The sequence below is a fragment of the Polyodon spathula genome, chromosome 8, assembly GCF_017654505.1.
Source record: "Polyodon spathula isolate WHYD16114869_AA chromosome 8, ASM1765450v1, whole genome shotgun sequence".
NCBI classification, from domain to species: Eukaryota; Metazoa; Chordata; class Actinopteri; order Acipenseriformes; family Polyodontidae; genus Polyodon; species Polyodon spathula.
This window is the reverse complement of record NC_054541.1, coordinates 42,556,569-42,575,300: the sequence shown is the minus strand read 5'-3', so window position 1 is coordinate 42,575,300 and position 18,732 is coordinate 42,556,569. Positions and strand designations below refer to the sequence as shown.

The 18,732-nt window shown below is 37.6% G+C and overlaps 1 protein-coding gene across 1 annotated transcript; it reads right to left on the bottom strand.

Annotated features, from left to right (window-relative positions):
* Positions 1-271: 271 nt before the first annotated feature.
* Positions 272-18,513, bottom strand: LOC121319983 (anoctamin-6-like). Its single transcript, XM_041258024.1, has 18 exons — positions 18,233-18,513; positions 16,020-16,085; positions 14,832-15,107; positions 12,043-12,150; positions 11,613-11,728; positions 11,114-11,248; positions 10,229-10,334; positions 9,911-9,971; positions 9,118-9,263; positions 8,118-8,195; positions 7,198-7,405; positions 6,435-6,604; positions 5,139-5,236; positions 4,059-4,186; positions 3,564-3,769; positions 3,012-3,223; positions 2,137-2,242; positions 272-909 (listed from the first exon to the last, which is right to left on the bottom strand). Exons 1-18 carry the CDS (start codon positions 18,422-18,424, stop codon positions 745-747), a joined length of 2,577 nt encoding a protein of 858 aa, XP_041113958.1. The 5' UTR covers positions 18,425-18,513; the 3' UTR covers positions 272-744.
* Between the last annotated feature and the right edge of the window lie 219 nt (positions 18,514-18,732).

Genomic DNA, 18,732 nt, shown 5'->3' with positions numbered 1-18,732 from the left:
CTTTAATTGCCTTGTCAGCTGTGCAGCAGACCTGAGACAAATACATTTATATTTGAGATTGAATTTATAAATTTCAAATATTTTGTCTGTACTCAAATATTTATTTGAAAATATTTAAATATTTTGTCTCCTGTGGCAGGATAGCACAGTGGCCCCAGATTTTATCAACAGGAAAGAGACTCAGAGACAAGGAAGCTGTCATTTAGCACTAGAGTGCACATTTATTAATCCCACAAGGGGACAACATTACAATAAAACAAACAGGAACAAATAAACAGGGCACAACAACCAAAAATTAGATTCAAACAGAAAGACTAAACAGTTGTAGGCTTTCCTCCTCCAGGTAGTCACAACACACATCAAAACTCCTGTTTCCCAAACAACCTCTTTCCCCCCTTTTATACAGGTGACCATTTCCCAATTAGCACTCAATTACCTAATTGGGGACTGACCTGTGATTGTTGGCAGGGACAGATTTAACCACATCCCTGCCAACTTTATATTCCCCCACCCACTATTTACATTTAGCCCTGTCACACTCCAAACGAATAATTATTTGAAATTATCGGTCAAACTTTTTAAATAATTTTCAAATTGTATACAAACATCACTTTCAAACTTAAGTAAATCTCCTTGGAACCCTATAATCAAACAAGTAATGTATCAATAACCTGGTTTAACAGAGTAATTATCAAATGGTAACATAATGGTTTAACTCTTCATTTTATATTTTAAACTCAGTATTTATACCGGGTCTGGTGTGCAGCCTACATGTTTCTTCAGATTTAGCTGAGATTCATATAGCCATTTCTGGGTTAAGTAGTTTTCACGTTTCATCTGCTGTTTCACAACTGCTGGGACATCAGGAATTATGTATGACAGGATAAATTTAGCAAAGTACACAACATGCTGAAATGACAAAAAACAGAGACTCTCATTGGCATATCCTCACTGAGTCACACATGTATGAATATTAGACTTTGTTTGGTTAGCTCCTAAACATTCACTCACAATTAGTGAATTAGTGCATTCTCAAACTGAACAGTTTATTTGCAAGATGCAAAGGCACAAAAACATCCTAAAATGTTCACATTCAGGTCAACTCTCCAGATGCCTGCCCATTATCTGCCAACTATATGGAGCTCCCATAAACCTTTGGGGGTCACTGGACACTACAAGTCAACAGTAATGCAACAAGCAAACAGTTAAGCAAGTCAGCCATATACAACAGGGCTTGTTACAAAGGAGAAGGAGCCCAGATCAACACGTTTTGAATAGACATAGTTGATAAATATTGGGGTAGAGGCAACTACATTTTCTGCCAGCACAAGCTGGAATACATGTTGTGGTTTAATCAATGAATTAACAAATAACTTTAAAGCTGCTTTTTGTATACAAAAGTCCACCATGAAAATGCGCTAGTTCATGAAAAGTAGGCCTGTGTTTCAGGTCTTAATGTGTCTAAGAATGACCTCAATGCTGCACAGGGTTTCTGATTGGTGGAAGGGTTTACGGTGCTGTTATTAATATAGACTACAGCCTGATTAGCATGGGAACAGGTGGATTCTGAATTTTTACAGACATCGGGACCTTCTGTAAAATGTCAAACTCAAGTGTCCGGTGTCTTTTTACTCCTGTGTGAATCGATCATGTCAGTGTTATGTTAGAATTGATGTAGCATTTCCAGGGTATTCGCCTCAATCCACTACCAGCCTTTACAATAAACCATAATATAATATTAAAATTGGTAAGATCTGTCCTGAGGTTCTCCAGTTCAGTAAAACACTACGATTGGGCATAACCCAATTGAGGACAGGCGAAAATACAAAACATAATTGACATAAAAAATGGTGCATTTAAAGATGTGTGTGGAAATACATATCACTCAAAGGATGAAATGGTTTTTCTAGCCTTTGGAAAAGAAGGTTCAGCTAAATAAGTTATTTACATCCTGTTCATTGTTTACAAATCATGCATAAAGTGCCTTATCTGGCCACAACATCGCATTTAATTTTTAATTTAGACTTTCCTTGATGAAAACTAGACGTCCTCTGCTTTTGACAAACTCTGAGGACATTCTAGTCCCGTGCTAATCATGCTTAAGATGAGTGAACAGAAAGCTCAACACCTACTTACCGTAAGCAGTATAATGAAAGCCAGTTTGGCAGCAATCACGTGCCAGTAGTAAATGCTGTACTCATATTGTCGGGGGTGTCCAGGGGGGTATCTGAAATCCCTATACCTGTAAACAATCACAACGGTTTACAGCAGATTGTATTAGATTTTTATTAAACTTTTCTTATCTAACATTAAATTAACTCCACTTATACAGTCATTGTTTTGCATTCTACTTGGACAACAGCTAAGACCCAACCCATCCCTAATATTCAGGAAAGACCGCTGCTAGGATGGAAAAAAGACTCACATTGCATAGCAGTTTGCTCCCTTCCTGTTGTTATTACAAGTTTAATACGTCACACCTGAGCTTGGTATCGATACCCTGTGGCTAAGCAAAATCATAGTAAAACTTGGAATGGGTGAAACTGCTATGCAGCAGGAGTCTTATTTCCAGACCTGCACTAGATGGAGATAACATATTTTTCTTTATTCCTGTCACTCCAAAAAGTCAAAAACATTTATGTGAAATGCTGTTCAGAAAGGTGAAGCTGTGAATTATAATTGCAATACACAACGGTGACTATTTAAATTAATTAGAATATTTTACTATCATGTTTGCTAGACTAAAAATCAATATAGAGGGATTTTACAAGGCCTTTTACTAATTTGCATTAGTTTTGTAAAGTTTTGTCAATTACAATGATGTTTTTGCACCATTCAGATGAAATTACACTAATACAACTTTGTAGTAAATAACTATGTGAACGTAACGGTCCAGGCTTTCCCCTAAGCAAATGATATAATTTGCATTTGGTAAAATATGATTGACAAGCAAAATTTAATTAACCTTTTACTGAGGAAAAAACTAAAGTGATTTTTCAGGAGATACTAACCTACAGGTGGTATCTCTCTCAGGGTCGAACCACACAGGGTTTTGCAATGGCTTGCTACGATGGGAAAAGTCAGAGATGTTGAAGATGGAGAGAGTGTTGTTGATGTAGCCTTTCATAGTGTGATTTCCATAATCCCCATATGGATACACAGAGAAAGCCCAATAGTAGACCAATCGAGGGATCATGTCAGAGGTGAAAGCAATGATCATGGCCTGTTAGAACACAGAGGATTTCATTGTTATGCAGATCCGTGAACACAGGAAGACAACAGGACCGATCACTCGCCTCTTGTTTCACAGGGAATTGAAGCCTTGCTTTTCTTTTTAGGATTAAGCCAGTGTGGGTTTTTATCCAGGCTAGAATTATATTGATCTGTACTGACATTTATCCCTGACATGGGGGGATTTAACAAATATTCTTTTGACTAATCAATGGGTGTCTGCATCAAAGTCACCACATTCCAACAAGTTCTAATTTGTGTCTACTTATGACAAGAAAAGTAGATGCAATCTGAATTAGCACATTGCTCCCGTTGCTAGAAAGGTTACTTGCGTTTGTCACCACGGCAAGAATTGCTACTCCTTGAAGGATTGGCTGCCAGGATCCGATATCTTGTGCCTTCTCTGGCACTACCCGCCGAAACTGGGTGGTGATTTTCCAGGCATCTACTCTGATTTCAAACAGGTTGTTGACAAGTGCCAAAAGAGGAGCCAGAGGAAAGGAGGCCGCAAACAAGGTAACAAAACCAAACTGGATAACTATAACACAAAAACACATCGTTAGTGATTGCTTCTGAACCGCAAATGTTATACAGTTCAGTGGCTTATTTTGTTTGGGTGAATAACTTTATATGTCCAAATGTGTCACAACTCACGCAGTGGGTAAATTGAGAAAGCATAGATGGAAATAAAAGTAAACAAAAAATTATGAATGCACTGAATCGTTTGTGGAAAAAAAGAAAAGTAAACAAGGCGATTAAAACTTCATGCTTGTTTCCAGTTAGGCTTACATTTCAATTGGATGGTTGCTTGTACAGCTAGCGCTTACCCATTTCAAGGTATTCATAAAACAATCCTAGCTTTCCCAAAGGCTGTAGCTGGTAATCTTGCTCCCATCGCGGGGTAACCTTTTCAGAGGCTTTTGTGGTACAGCGGCCTATGAGATTCTTTATCCACCTACAAAGTGTAAAACCACATTGATTTCTATTCCTTGTTATATTGGTAATAGAACGGTTTATTGCAGGGGTTTTCAACCTTTTTTTGAAACTATACCCTTTCTGTTGGAAAGTTTTAGCTAAAGTTTTCACTCACTGAATGGTACCACAGTTCTAATAAAAGGCAGAATAATCTGGTTAACACATTTCTTTATTCCCATTTATTTAATATATAATTTTACACAACAGTCTGGGACTGACAAACTGCTGACAAAACCAAACAATAGGCTTCATTCTTAAAAATTAATTACATGTCTTTGGATGCAAAGAATTAAAAGGTAGTATTTAGGAATCTTTGGAAAGACTCGTATTCGCTTTCTATTGGGCAAAGTCATTATAAATAATACAAAATAGTCCGTAAATGTTTATCACGTTGCTATGTAATTACCATCTCAGCATAATTGTGTGCCGTTTAAAATGTTTACAGTACTAAAAACATTCATCTCAAGATAAAACTAGAAGTAATTATGAACAATAACACAAATGCGAAGCAGGAAACTTAAACAAAAAAATAAAACTACTTTCCAACATAACCCTATTTGGGTTCAGTGGGAGAAACAAGGTATACTGTATATAAGAAACACAGGATATATAAAATAACATATGGGTAAAAAAACATACGAGTACTAATTATCATCACAATAACATATGTTTCATGTTGGTTTTGGTCTGGTAATGCAAAACTAACTGGCATATTATTGTGTGTTAATATATTGTTGTATTTATATACAGTACATAATCTACTCATATTTTAACATTGCAATTCTATTTTCTGAAAAAAAAAGAAAAAAGATGATCTTTTCTGTTAATTTTACAGATTTTTAACTGTACTATGGTTTCTGAATGAAACTCATATAGTCCACATCTACTGTTTCTACCTCAAATCCACCTATTAATACTAACTGTATACTTACGGCATGAGTACTTCTTGGATGTTATTCCAGACTGCTTTGCCACCCATTATAATTGTCAGCTGAGTTGTTAGCTCAATAAGGCAGCCTCCTGGATCACACTGTATTTTGTAGAGAACAGAAGAATCATATAACTTCAGCCAGTTTTCATAATAATTAGATTTTTCTCACACAAAACCAGCAAAGGGAGCTGTTTAACTGTCGTATTCAAGCAAAACACATGTTATTGTAAAAAAAACTGGATGTCACGGAAGTTTTTACAACTAAACTGTGACAAAACTGAAGTAATGCTGCTAGGTACTTCTTGCCAGCTAGGTAAAACTAATGCCCTAAATTTATCTATTGATGGCACCAGGCTTGAGTTAACATCTAAAATGAAAAATCTGGGTGTGATGTTTGATCCTGGGTTAACTTTTGAACCGCATATACTGAACACTATCAAGGTTTCTTTTTTCACCTCAGAAATATAGCTAGTCTGCGACCTATGCTCTCGCAATCTGCGGCAGAAAAACTAGTCCACGCGTTTGTGTTCTCCAGAATTGGTTACTGTAATGCCCTGTTCGCTGGTGTCTCAAATTGCATCCTTGCCAGACTGCAATATGTCCAGAACTCTGCAGCCTGAATTATGTAGAGGTCTTGCACCAGAGATCATATCACTCCTGTTTTAGAGGCCTTGCATTGGCTGCCTGTTAGGTTCCGAGTCGATTTTAAAATTCTACTGCTTACCTATAAAGCTCTTCATGGGCTGGCCCTGCTTTATTGAGCTGATCTTTTATCATTTTATACTCCTACCCGCAACCTCCGCTCACACGATCTTAGATTGCTGAGTGTCCCTTGTGCTCACCTACGCACTATGGGTGACAGGGCATTTAGCTGCTATGCCCCTAAATTGTGGAACTCTCTTCCTATAGAGATTAGGGACTCTGCTACTTTGAGGGTGTTTTGATGACTTGTTGAATTTTCTTTTGTTGTTAAATGCTTTTAAGGGTGCTATATAAAATAAAGTTTTATTATTATTATTATTATTATTATTATTATTATTATTATTATTATGCTAAATAGGAATGTGGCAGTTAAAGAGCCTACCCATTTTTGTTCACAAAATCTAAATTTCTGGACTGTATCTGACTTTTTTGGAATCCCTGTTCCTATGAATCACGTTTACAGACAGATTAATCTTATTAAAGGACAGGTGGCATGCTGTCTGTGTGCTAAAGGATACAGGTTGCTTCACTTACTGCATATTCAGTCATTACTCTGTGCATGTTAGATACCACAGCATTCATCTGTTTAGCTCACCTCCTCATTCCGGTATTTTCCAAGCCAATACACTGGATCCCCAGGATAACCAACAATCTTGCCTTTGAAAAAGGCAATGTAGAAGCAAGAGGAATAGTAGTTGACGAATTGGAAAAGAAACATCTTCAAGGTCAGGCTGTTCTCATAATCAGTCTTCGTTCTGGGTAATTCTGGAATACAAACACAAAGAAAAAACAATTTAAGAAGTCTGTCACAAACATTTAAACACTCACATCACTTCCCCTTACTTAAAAACAAATACAAATCTCCAGGTCTTGGTTGAGCAAACTGGCCAGTTTCTCCATCCCCCCAGAATGCAAGTGATCAGAGTCTATACACTGTATCCTCTTTTCTGTAGACATTACACATCACATGACACCAGATATATCTTTAGAGCAGTACTAGGCATGGTTCTTTCAGTCCGTTCAAAACCAGGACTGTCTCAACCAGCTCCAAAATCACTCAACTTAACAACTAGGTTCAATTAAACAGTTTAATACCTGGTTGGAACAAGGCCATGGACTGCTGCAAAGCTCTTTTACATTTGTATGATTTTTCAGAAAACAAAAATTCCAATGAAGTTACCAAATCAGAAAAAAGTTACTTTTAATTTGGGGCTTGTAATGAAACTGCCTCCGGCCTCTGGACTCAGGGGTTCCATTATTACCTTGCAACACGCCACAGCAATGCCATTGAACCGTAATTAAATCTAATGTTAACATTGATGTTTTTGTCAGTGAAGCAACAGAATATTTTTTCTTACCAAAATCAGTGATCCAGATTGCCACTTTGTCGTACACTGTATTTAGTATCATTATAATTACTAAGCTGATGATGGAAGCTGTTACTGAAGTCGCCATCTGGGGTGTCACGTACTCTCTGAATGGTTCTAGCAGACAAATAGAGAATGCAAAGAACACTGCCAGACGATACACTATAACCCCAACTACTGAAGCAATGACCAGTACAACCTAAAAACACAAGAGAAAAAAATCATTTTAGTTTAAAAAATGAAATTACAATCAGATTGAAGGTTACTATCGTAAACTCTAAAATAAATAAATAAATAAATAAATAAAAATAAATAAAAACATGGTATTTTGGGGCAACTTAGCAAGTATGCCCAAAAAATAGAATATGCTTTCTAGAACAAAGTGTGGGTCTGAAAATGAATATTTCATATCTGGGTGTGACATCACTTAGAAATGGGGAGATCAGCTTGAAGTAAATCAAGACAACTTAACCTCAAGTTGTCATATTCCAGATATTGATGTACTTGTATAAATAAAGGCATGTTGGTTAACCAAGATTATTAGCACTGGTAATGTTATAACTGGCTTCCCTTTTCTTCTGTTCAAAATCTTGAGTTTTTTGTCTGCATTTTATGCTTCTGCTTGGAGTATACAGATATTTCTGAAAAGCTGCTGCTTCATTTCTGTCACTGCATTTGTTGTCATTTAAACTCACTCCACTCCTGCTGCTTTCAGGACATGTGACCTACAGCAAAGTTACCAGGATGCAGTTGATATAGTTTTGTGTTTGAAATATTTGCATATCCTGAACAGAAAACAAACATGTGACGCACCGAAAGATTCTCAGCACAATAAAAGGAGGCACAGTTTTAATGCTCAAGCTAACAAGAGGTAAGAAAATGGATTCTTCAATAAAATAACTTGACGTTACCCAGAACAGGACTGTACAAATGCCACAGGACACTCTCATACACTTCCCACAGTTTGAATAAGGCACGGGTTCAATGTCCTAAAAAACAAAAACAGTTATTTCTTTCTTTGAGAAAGTAAAACTTAGACACTATCTAGCCACTTTATTAAGACCAGTCTATCCAATTGGATTTGGCATCGCCCTGGAGTGGGGCCTGCTCTCCTGGTATACCTGAGTCTCTTGATTACTGCACATTAAGTCCACCCAGCAATGCTGCACTTGCACCCTGATGGCGATGACTACTTTAAAAAAAATAATGCACCCATTCAGAATTCCAGAATTGTGCGCATTATTAAAGACTAATAATGAGACAACTTCCAAAACCTTGTGGAGTCTATCTCATGTGATCAGAGCAAACAATGTCCTGATAAAGTATCCAGGCAGTGTGTTTACAACAAAATCTAGAGACGAAAAAGAAAACCAAGACGTCCTCACAGGTTTACTTGCAAGGCCAGAGTGCTACCCTTGACACCAGCTACCAGGTAGGGGGAACTCATTACAATCTACTACTCCTTGTGATCTCATATTTCTGTGTAGTTTAATGTCATTTACATTTGAGTTGTAGGTCTAACAGTAATCAAGAGAGAAAAATGATCCTGCCCTCAACTTTGACCACTCAGGTACATATAACCTGCACAGATAAACATTATACCAATATAAACAGATGTCAGCTTCAGAAGTGTCAGATTTTCTGGCACATACATAAGTAGTAAAAAAATAAAAATAAATAAAATAAAGCATAAAGGGTTTCTAATACAGTGGATTGATTCCTGGCGTGCCTAACAGAAATATGAACACATTGCACTCTCAATGAGCAATTGTCATGTCACAGGAGGAAAGGTTGCAGTAGTACCCACAATAAAAGAGCGCTTGGATTCCAACGAGGTTTCCACAGTGTTTATGAGCATGTCAGGATGCATTCCCTTATGAAACCTGCAGCATGTCTGATCACCTCCCTCACCTGTGTGACTGGGTTCACTCTTTCATGAATGCATTTTGCTTCATATTCCGGACGGGGCTGTTCCTCTTGCTCTAAAAATGTAGCCGTGTCCCACTCATATTCTAGCTCTGCCTGATAACGTTTCCAGAACTCCAGGAACAAAGTAACTGTGGAAACAAGGAGGATATAGAAAATCTTTGCATACAACAATGAATCAATTAACTGATTATTGACAGGTACTGCTTTTATTTTGGGAGCCGCAATTAAACGCTAATTGAATTTGAAGGCATTCATTGTGAGACTTCTTTTGCTTCTTGCTTTTTAATAGTAACATTTTCTCAATTCATATATTATATTACAATGTATAATAACATACACAGGCATGTTTTCAATTGGATTTGAAGTCTTCAGTGAAGAGTATGAATTGTTGGTTCTTTCTTTTAAATAGAAAAGCTTTCTCAATGCATTGATTATTACCTGTCCGACATTCAATTAGGAAAGTGGTTGTCAATCAATAAGTTGTTCTATTTAAGCAATACTTTGCAGTGGTTGCAATGCTTTGCAGTGGTTAACTGACAGTTTCAATTGAGTGTCCTGATAGAACAGCTAATGATAAGCAATGATGTGTATCTACAAGCAACAATTTTGCACAAGCAATGGCAGTGCATGTTTCGACTAATACCTTCATTAACACTTACGGTTGGTTTGACCGCAGAATTTATGATTGGGTTTTTGAAGATATGGATGATATGTTTAAATGATGCAATGAATATAAAGATGGACAAACTTACTGTCGAAAAAAGGAAAAACTCACCCCAAACTGCCATGAACACTGCAAATACTAATGTACCAAAATTGTCGAATATGCAGAGTTTCTGAAATACAAATAAAACAATTTCAAATGCTGCTAAAAGTTTCCATGCTTTTAAAATGCAATCTATATAATAGCTCTAACACATTGTGTGTACGGTGTCTCTTATTCTGAATCCTCAGTTTGGGTGAGAACCATACAGCAAAATCCTAATTATTATCTGAAATGCATGTTTACCTGCCTGAGTCACCCAGGACAATTTAATAACAAGATATTCCAGCTGATTAACCAACTCAATGACACTCACATAATGAAACCTACCTTAGATGACTCACAGGTACTATTGAGTCTCCAATAAGTGCATTCCCTGTCACACTGAGGACACATGATAATGCTGCCTCCAATTTGGGGATCACACACCTCCTTGCTTTGATAGAAACATATCATATTTTAGTAAGTAAATGATAAAAGGATAAATATTTATTCACTGACATTTAAAAAATAAATAAACTATATCCTGGACATTGGCGGGAACTGGAACACGCTGTCATTGATGTCGATCCAGAGCATCCCAAACATGCTCAATGGGTGACATGTCTGGTGAGTATGCAAGCCATGGAAGAACTGGGACATTTTCAGCTTCCAGGAATTGTGTACAGATCCTTGCGACATGGGGCCGTGCATTATCATGCTGAAACATGAAGTGATGGGAGCGGATGAACAGCATGACAATGGGCCTCAGGATCTCGTCACGGTATCTCTGTGCATTCAAATTGCCATCGATAAAATGCAATTGTGTTCATTGTCCGTAGCTTATGCCTGCCCATACCATAAGCCCACCGCCACCATGGGGCACTCTGTTCACAACGTTGACCTTTTATTGTCCCCAGCACAAGGTGCACCTGTGTAATGATCATGCTGTTTAATCAGCTTCTTGATATGCCACACCTGTTATCTATTATCATATCTATCACCTATTATGGATTATCTTGGCAAAGGAGAAATGCTCACTAACAGGGATGTAAACAAATTTGTGCACAACATTTGAGAGAAATAAGATTTTTGTGCATATGGAAAATTTCTGGGATCTTTTATTTTAGCTCATTAAACATGGGACCAACACTTTACATGTTGTGTTTACATTTTTGTTCAGAGTATATATAATTTCCCCATTCCTTGGATATTTGAGACTCTGCACCTACATACCTCCATGTGCTTGCTTCCTTAGTTTGGTATCCAAAGATAAAGCAGCCCAATCCCACCACTGCTGCAAATGCCAACATTTCTGTGTAGAAGGCAAGCCATGCAAAATAGATACCAACCTTTTCTCCATAATACTTTCTGTGTGAGAAGCAAAAACAGGCTTCAATTTATTAGAAATAAATATTTACATTGACAATTGTAATACTGAACTGCTTTGTCCTCTGTGTTATCAGTTACCAGATTTTAAAGCATGTGTGGTGCCATAGAGTCCTGCTTTTTTGTAACATGACTGGAGGATGGTGAAATATTCACTGAAGAACATTGCCAAAAAATGCCAAATGTGATGTAAAAAGTACAGATGGATGCATTTTCATTTCCCTTTTTGGAAAGCTTACCACACAGGACTGAAAATGCTAAAAACGTAACTGTGGAAGAATTCCACAATGAAATGCATTGAGGGCTTGGAAGCAAATTTAAAGCTACATACTCTTCCTTCTTTTACCTTATCAGATCCAGAGGCTGCAATTTATAAAAGCTCCTAGGGTGAGCCCATTCTTTGTACAAGAGGTACCTTTCATTGGGGCGTTTTTGGTTTTCTGACTTTACATTGAATCGGCACTGTAAAGAGTAAATACAGTATGACTGTCAGCTAGAAACAAAAACATTCACTACAAAGACCTGAAGACAGAGATCAACTCATAAATACTTTCATTAGCACGCCCACAGTTGGCTGAATGATAGATACAAGGTGAGTCAGTAACACAAAGGACATTAATAACACATTACTGGTTTCTGTATCATGAAACGTGGGCTTTTGCGTAAATACATGAGCTCTCTCACAGATTATTTGTTATGCATTCTTGAAATGTATTTTGTAATTAAAAACAAGATTGCTTGTATATTACTTGAAATAATAATCAAACTGAACTTACATCATGCAGTGGATATGCTGCCTTGTACACCCCACGGTCCAAAAGCTTGGTGATTCCAAATTCCCCTTCATTCTTCTCATAATATGCCCGAGTAAGGATAAAGCTTGCCTAAGAAATAAAAAAAAAAAATGACATTTTAAATACTTTGATTGATTGAGACATCAAAGTGCTTTGAGATGTACCACATTAAAAGCACTATATAAAATAAAGATTATTATTATTATTATTATTATTATTATTATTATTATTATTATTATTATTATTATTATTAACTAGTGTGATCACATTAAAAACAAATAAACAAAAATGCAACTAACCATTGTCGAGAGTGCAATTTGTATTTCAATAAAACACCTCAACACATCCCTAGATTTTGATTCTCACTATATTATGTTCTAAACAATCTCCTTGCTATTTTTCTGCACAATTGAGCAAGAATGTAAATATGGAATTTTAGGTTTGTTTACATACTGTCAATTGTGTAAGGCTGAGATAAAAGTGCTTTAAAATCAGTGGAAAATGTGCATATTTATCAAGAGCCGCCGCCTGAGTGCCCACCACAAGCGACGGAGGGCTCCGTACTGTTGCCACTGCTAGCTGCACATCCGGAGGAGTCAGCTTTTCCACTGTCAGATTGCCCAGTGCTGCTGCCAGGTGTACCACGGTCGGCACTGCTGCTACCGGTTTTTCCACCCTCTGTGAGGGAGCCCTGATGGTGTAAGAGTCACTCGGCCTTAGGGGGTAGAAAGGAAGTTAAACGGGCACCCCCTTACAGAAGCGCAAGGGTCATCAGAGAGGTTAATCGGGTGCCTCTGACTAAAGACCCAGGATCACCCCGCCAACCCACCCACCAGAATCCGGAGAGGAGAAACACCGGACATGAGGGGAGGGGGGTTTGTGTTTTAGCTGGGGAGGTGACCGATTACGGCCATATGCTTCATTGTGCCCTGCTGACTTTTTGGGGACAAAAAGAGGCTAAGGTGGGTGTAATGTAGCGATTCGTGTAATGTTTGTGTACTGTGTTCCTACTGTTTCTATTGTGGTTGTGTACTGTAATTCCTGCTGTATTGTGTTCCCTTCCTGCTCTGTATTTCCTGCTGTTTGCTTGTATAGCCCTGTCTCTGTGACTGTGTGCAATTGTAAACTCTGTGTCTGTGTCTCCTCTGTAATTGGCTGTTGTTTGTCTGTGCCCATTGGTCCTGGTGTGCGGCTGAGGACCAATGGGATGTGTGTAAGCTCTGGCACCTGATTAGTATAAGGGGCGGAGCTACATTATAAAAGGCGCTGCGCCGCCAATTGTGTTGTTGATGTTCTGAAATCAGCTTGCTGTATTTAAGTCCTGTACTGTTTCTTGTATTGCTGGTCCTTTCTACCTGCCTGCGAAATGCTGCAGTATGCTTAAATTGTGTCTATTTACTTATATCGAGTGATTGATGAGTTTGGTACTGTCTGCATTTAAATGTAATATCAATATTTAAATTATATCTGGTTTCTGTTTTTTGGGTTTTATTTCTGAGAAATATACCTGCCTTTAAATATGATTTTTGGTGACAAAACATTTAAACAAGATGACTTCTTACTACTGCAGCGAATAATAACGTGAGGAATAAAATGACTTACTTTGCATTTTAAGCAGTGTTCTTATAATGCGATATACATAATTAATCATAACAGTTATTTGTTTCATTTGAAGAGTTTAGCAAGGGTGCTGTCTTTGTTTTATGAAACAGACGGTTTAGTGTTGTAGCTACAACCTCCAAGTAGTGAGGGTAAAACGATTATCCCTGTGGTTTTAGGAATGCAGAGGTAAAAGCTTGTTATGTCATTATCATTTTTCCATGCTTAGATTAAGAAATTGATATGGTTTAATGACGCTAATTATACCGTTAAAGGCAGACAGAGTGCTCAAAAATAAAACCTGAAAACCAGAAACCCTAAATATCCGTTCTGGTTAATTAAGAAGCATTTGACTTTTGCATTTGAAGTAAGTGGGATACTTCAGGGTCTCTCTCAGTGATTGACACTGGTATTTGAGTTGAGGGTTGTGTCGAATTCACAGGGCTGCGGTTTGCAAGGAGCCTCGCTGCTGGCCAATCGCATTAATAACGTAGTCACATGCATATTCATGAGTATAAAGTCAGAACTCAAATCAGACAGAATCAAATCGACTGATCAGATGAAAAACTCGAGCTGCCACCCCTCGTTATGATGTTCTTATAACACACGCAGCTAAACTCTCTTGTCAACCAGCCCAAGGTCATTTCATTGCAAGGTTTGTCTGAATAAACATGATATCAACACATTGAATTAATATCACACAAAACGTTATTTATGCATGCACTTTTATCTTCTCAGCAACTGGATAATGACATTATTGTTCAAATTTAAGTTTGATAGATTAGGATTTAAAACTAAGCATAGCGTCAACAACAAATATTCCGACATTGCTATATTTCTTATTTTCTTGTAATCTTTTATATTGAATTGGAATGTTGCAAAGAAAAAGCTACTTATTTGCACTGTAGAAAACCACACAGGTCATGCAAATTTAGAAGCTCAGGTACTCAATTCTATAATAATACTTAATTTAGATTAAAAAAAAAAAAACTGTTAACTAAGGTTTTGTATTTAAATATACAATATGAAAATGTCCTCATATCTTTTTGTTCATTTATAGAAACTTTAGTAGTGAGGGGGAGGGGTGTGCAAAGGCAAGTGCCTCTCTGATGTTTTATGGCTAGCTATGGCCCTGTATATATATTTTTTTTTTTTTTACTGTAATCACTTACAATTCTGCTTCGCATAGATGGGGTAAAGAATTGTTCCAGGTCCTTGTAGAAATGTGATTTTCTTTCCTTCTCAAATGGAGCAGTGAAGTATTCAGTTTCTGGATGAATTAAATCCTCACTGGGACTGAAGAGCTTGGTAAAACAGTTGAAAGCTGAGGCCTTGCTCTTTAAATCATTGAGCTGTATCGGCAGCTTGATGTGCACCACCTCAGCATATTTGTACAGGACGTCCCAGGGAGTGTGACATTTAACAAACACAACCTTCTCATTCAAAACCTGGAATAAAGAGCACATGAACAGTAAAGCAAACCGGCAAAATCATTTTCTCCAAAAATAACTAGTTTTCCAGCCAGCGAATTAGAAGGACATGTCCTTGTGTAACCTACTGATTGTAGACATAGACAACAGACATAGCAACCATAAGAAGGCTGTTGGGATCACAACTGTCTAAATAATAAAAATGAACCTGCAGCTGGTTTTTCACTGAACTATCAGTGCCTATCGGTTTCCATTAGGTTACACATGACTGAAACAATATCAAATGCCTCGTTTCCACTGCCTTTCCCCAGGTATAGATGAGCTGGATGGTCTGGGCGAAGTGTAGCTGGAGGGTGTTTCCACTGACACGCAGCTATACTTTAACTACACCTGAGGCAGTACAGTTTTGTATCTCATACCCAACGGGGCCAAACTGCTAAAGAGACAAACTATATTGAAGAATGGCGGCTGTTTCCCACCACTTTTCTCTTACTTCGTGATGATCATTAATAAGACTGCTGACAGCTGTGTAAAGACCAAGAATAAAAACAGCCACAAATGTTTGTTCAGCTTTGTCTATCTTTGCTTGTTTGCATATATTCAATCAATCCCACAATTCAAAGTGACCTTTTACTGTCACACTATGACCTTTACTGCCGCACTACTACTTCCTCAGTCAACAACACCTGACAAAATTACACTTACACTAGACCTCGCCCAGACCACCCTGCTCAGCTATACCTGGAAAAAGGCTGTGGAAATGAGGCATAACATTTGCTGATCTCATTGAAATGATGAATACAGCCCAGTCCAGGAAAACTAGTCCTATATTTCCTGGTGAAATGCCTCTCCTGTCATAGGGATTCACAGGTGATTGGCATGCTGAGAGGTGATATGAGTTTTTGTCAAGTGCCGACATTTGCAACTTACAGACTTTGTTGCTTCCAGTTCTAAGCCCATGTTCATCAAACTAGCTTCAAAATACTGTCTTTGTCTCTGTTTAGAGGGAAATAAAAAACATGACAGTTAGACAGCTGTGACAGTACACAAAGAAATAAACACTACAACATGTGTCAGATATATACTTGCTAGCTTCTTGATACACAACACATTGAAACCCCATTGTCAGTAGAGGTTGAGTCGGCACACACTGCACTGCTCCCTCACCAGATGCATCTGTGATTCATTTAGTTCTATATTTACTACCCTATAGTACCACCGAAATAAATACATATTTAAAGAGTAACTTAAAATGTGAGTTTAATTGAGTCTTTATTTTACTGAGTTCCATTGCTCCGATATTGAGTAATTTTTCTCTTTTACTGTCTTTACTTGGATCTCAACTTTGAACCTACCATACCTGGAGATCCTAAATGCCAGCACTGAACTGATTTAATCATTCCCAGGATCCCGTCGACCCCTCGGCCCACTGCAAACGAGCGTCTTAACCACTCCTCAGTGTATCACACAACACTGCCTGTTCCACTCCTCAGTGTATCACACAACACTGCCCATTCCACTCCTCAGTGTATCACACAACACTGCCTGTTACACTCCTCAGTGTATCACACAACACTGCCTGTTACACTCAGTGTATCACACAACACTGCCCGTTCCACTCCTCAGTGTATCACACAACACTGCCTGTTACACTCCTCAGTGTATCACACAACACTGCCTGTTACACTCCTCAGTGTATCACACAACACTGCCTGTTACACTTCTCAGTGTATCACACAACACTGCCTGTTACACTCCTCAGTGTATCAACACTGCACAGTGTATCACACACTGCCTGTTACACTTCAGTGTATCACACAACACTGCCCGTTACACTCCTCAGTGTATCACACAACACTGCCTGTTACACTTCTCAGTGTATCACACAACACTGCCTGTTACACTCCTCAGTGTATCACACAACACTGCCCGTTACAGTGGCAAGCTTAAAACAAGCTCAAAGAAACATATAAAGAATATGATGATAACAAAACATTGGAGCAACATAACTCAGAACCACCTAGAATGAATGCAAGATTGAAAGGACATATAAACAACCAATTCAAATGATCCTTGAAGCTACTCGCTCTTTAAAATGCTATTCCTCTTGAATGGGCAGTTGTTTCCAAAGAATAGTGTCATTATTCCAATTATCACAACCTACTATATAAAGAGACACCACTCTTTTACAACATTGAAAGGTGTTTAATAAGCATTTCCAACCTGTGAGTATAAGATTTAAAACAAGGTGGCACAGAAGTTGTTATACAAATACAAGGTGGAGAAAATAAATAAAAATGGGTTAAGAGGATGTTGTAAATAGTACAATACGGAACACAAACAGAATCTGCCTTGTCTGGCAGCTGTCCTTTTGTCATTATTAGTGAGTGATGCAGAATAATAAATTAAAAAAAAAAAAAACAGGTCAACATTGGAGGCTAGCAGTGAACAATGCCTTTCCCAGGTAAAACTGGTTTTATCTGCCAGTAGTTTTAAAAGAAAACAAACAATGGGCATAGTTGCATATAAGCTATATTGAAAAAATAAATAAAAATACATTCCTGCCGCAACTGTAACTACAATGTTACAGCTATCAAAATCATGAAAAAGATCACCATGTAAAAATGTACATGTACAAATGTGGAGATTATGGAGAGACAGGCATCTTCTTATATCCCTACATGCTCATGCTCTCAATATTGTGATAAATAATCTTATTTTTAGTGTATCAATGCATAAAACTACATGTCATACGTCATACTATATTCTTGTCATCAGGGATATACATCCCCAGCTCCCAAAAAACAATTTCATTTAAGTCATAGGAGCTAGTTTGAACATCCAAGAAAGTTTATTACAAAACAGAAGTCATAAAGACCTGAATTCATTGTGGTTGATGCGTTTCAACACACTGCTGTGAAGACACAGATGTGTTGAAACTAAGTGACCATAGAGGCATGTCTGTTTTTTTTCTGTTTACCTGTGGAAAGGTGGAAAGCAAACAAAACAGAATGAGCTAAAGGTTCAATAAAAACGGGAATATAAAATGACGTAAACATCTAATTTTCAAATAAGCAAACGGAGAACATGTTCCCAATTGCCATACATTGTGCGTTTTAATATTATCACACAGACTCTCTTACCTTTCGTCTCTGAAACTGGCGACTTTCATAGACCTCATCTTCATAGACCAAAACAAAATCAATCCGTCTCTCATCATCGTTAAAAAATAAGGAACCCGAATCACTGTTAAACTCCACCTGTTCATAAAGCAGAATTTCTTTAGGGTCAGGGTCATTTTCACATTCATACTCTTCTTCCATAATATTGTACATGGCTGGGGATCAAGGATTGCTTTGGAAAGTTGAAGGTAATTCATATAACAGGTAAAACCCAGTGTCAGAGCAGGATCTGATACTGGAAAAGGAAATAAGCTTTATCCACACAACAATCAAGGCATCTAAATGCAAATAGTATATTGTATATAGACCACACCTCTGACAACAAATAGGAACTATCCAAACAAATCGCCCAGCTATTACTAAACATTGGTGAAGAATAATAGACAAACACTTTAAAGTGCAGTAACATTTATTTAAATAAACATATAGTAGATAAAAATACTACGATCCATTGTATACGA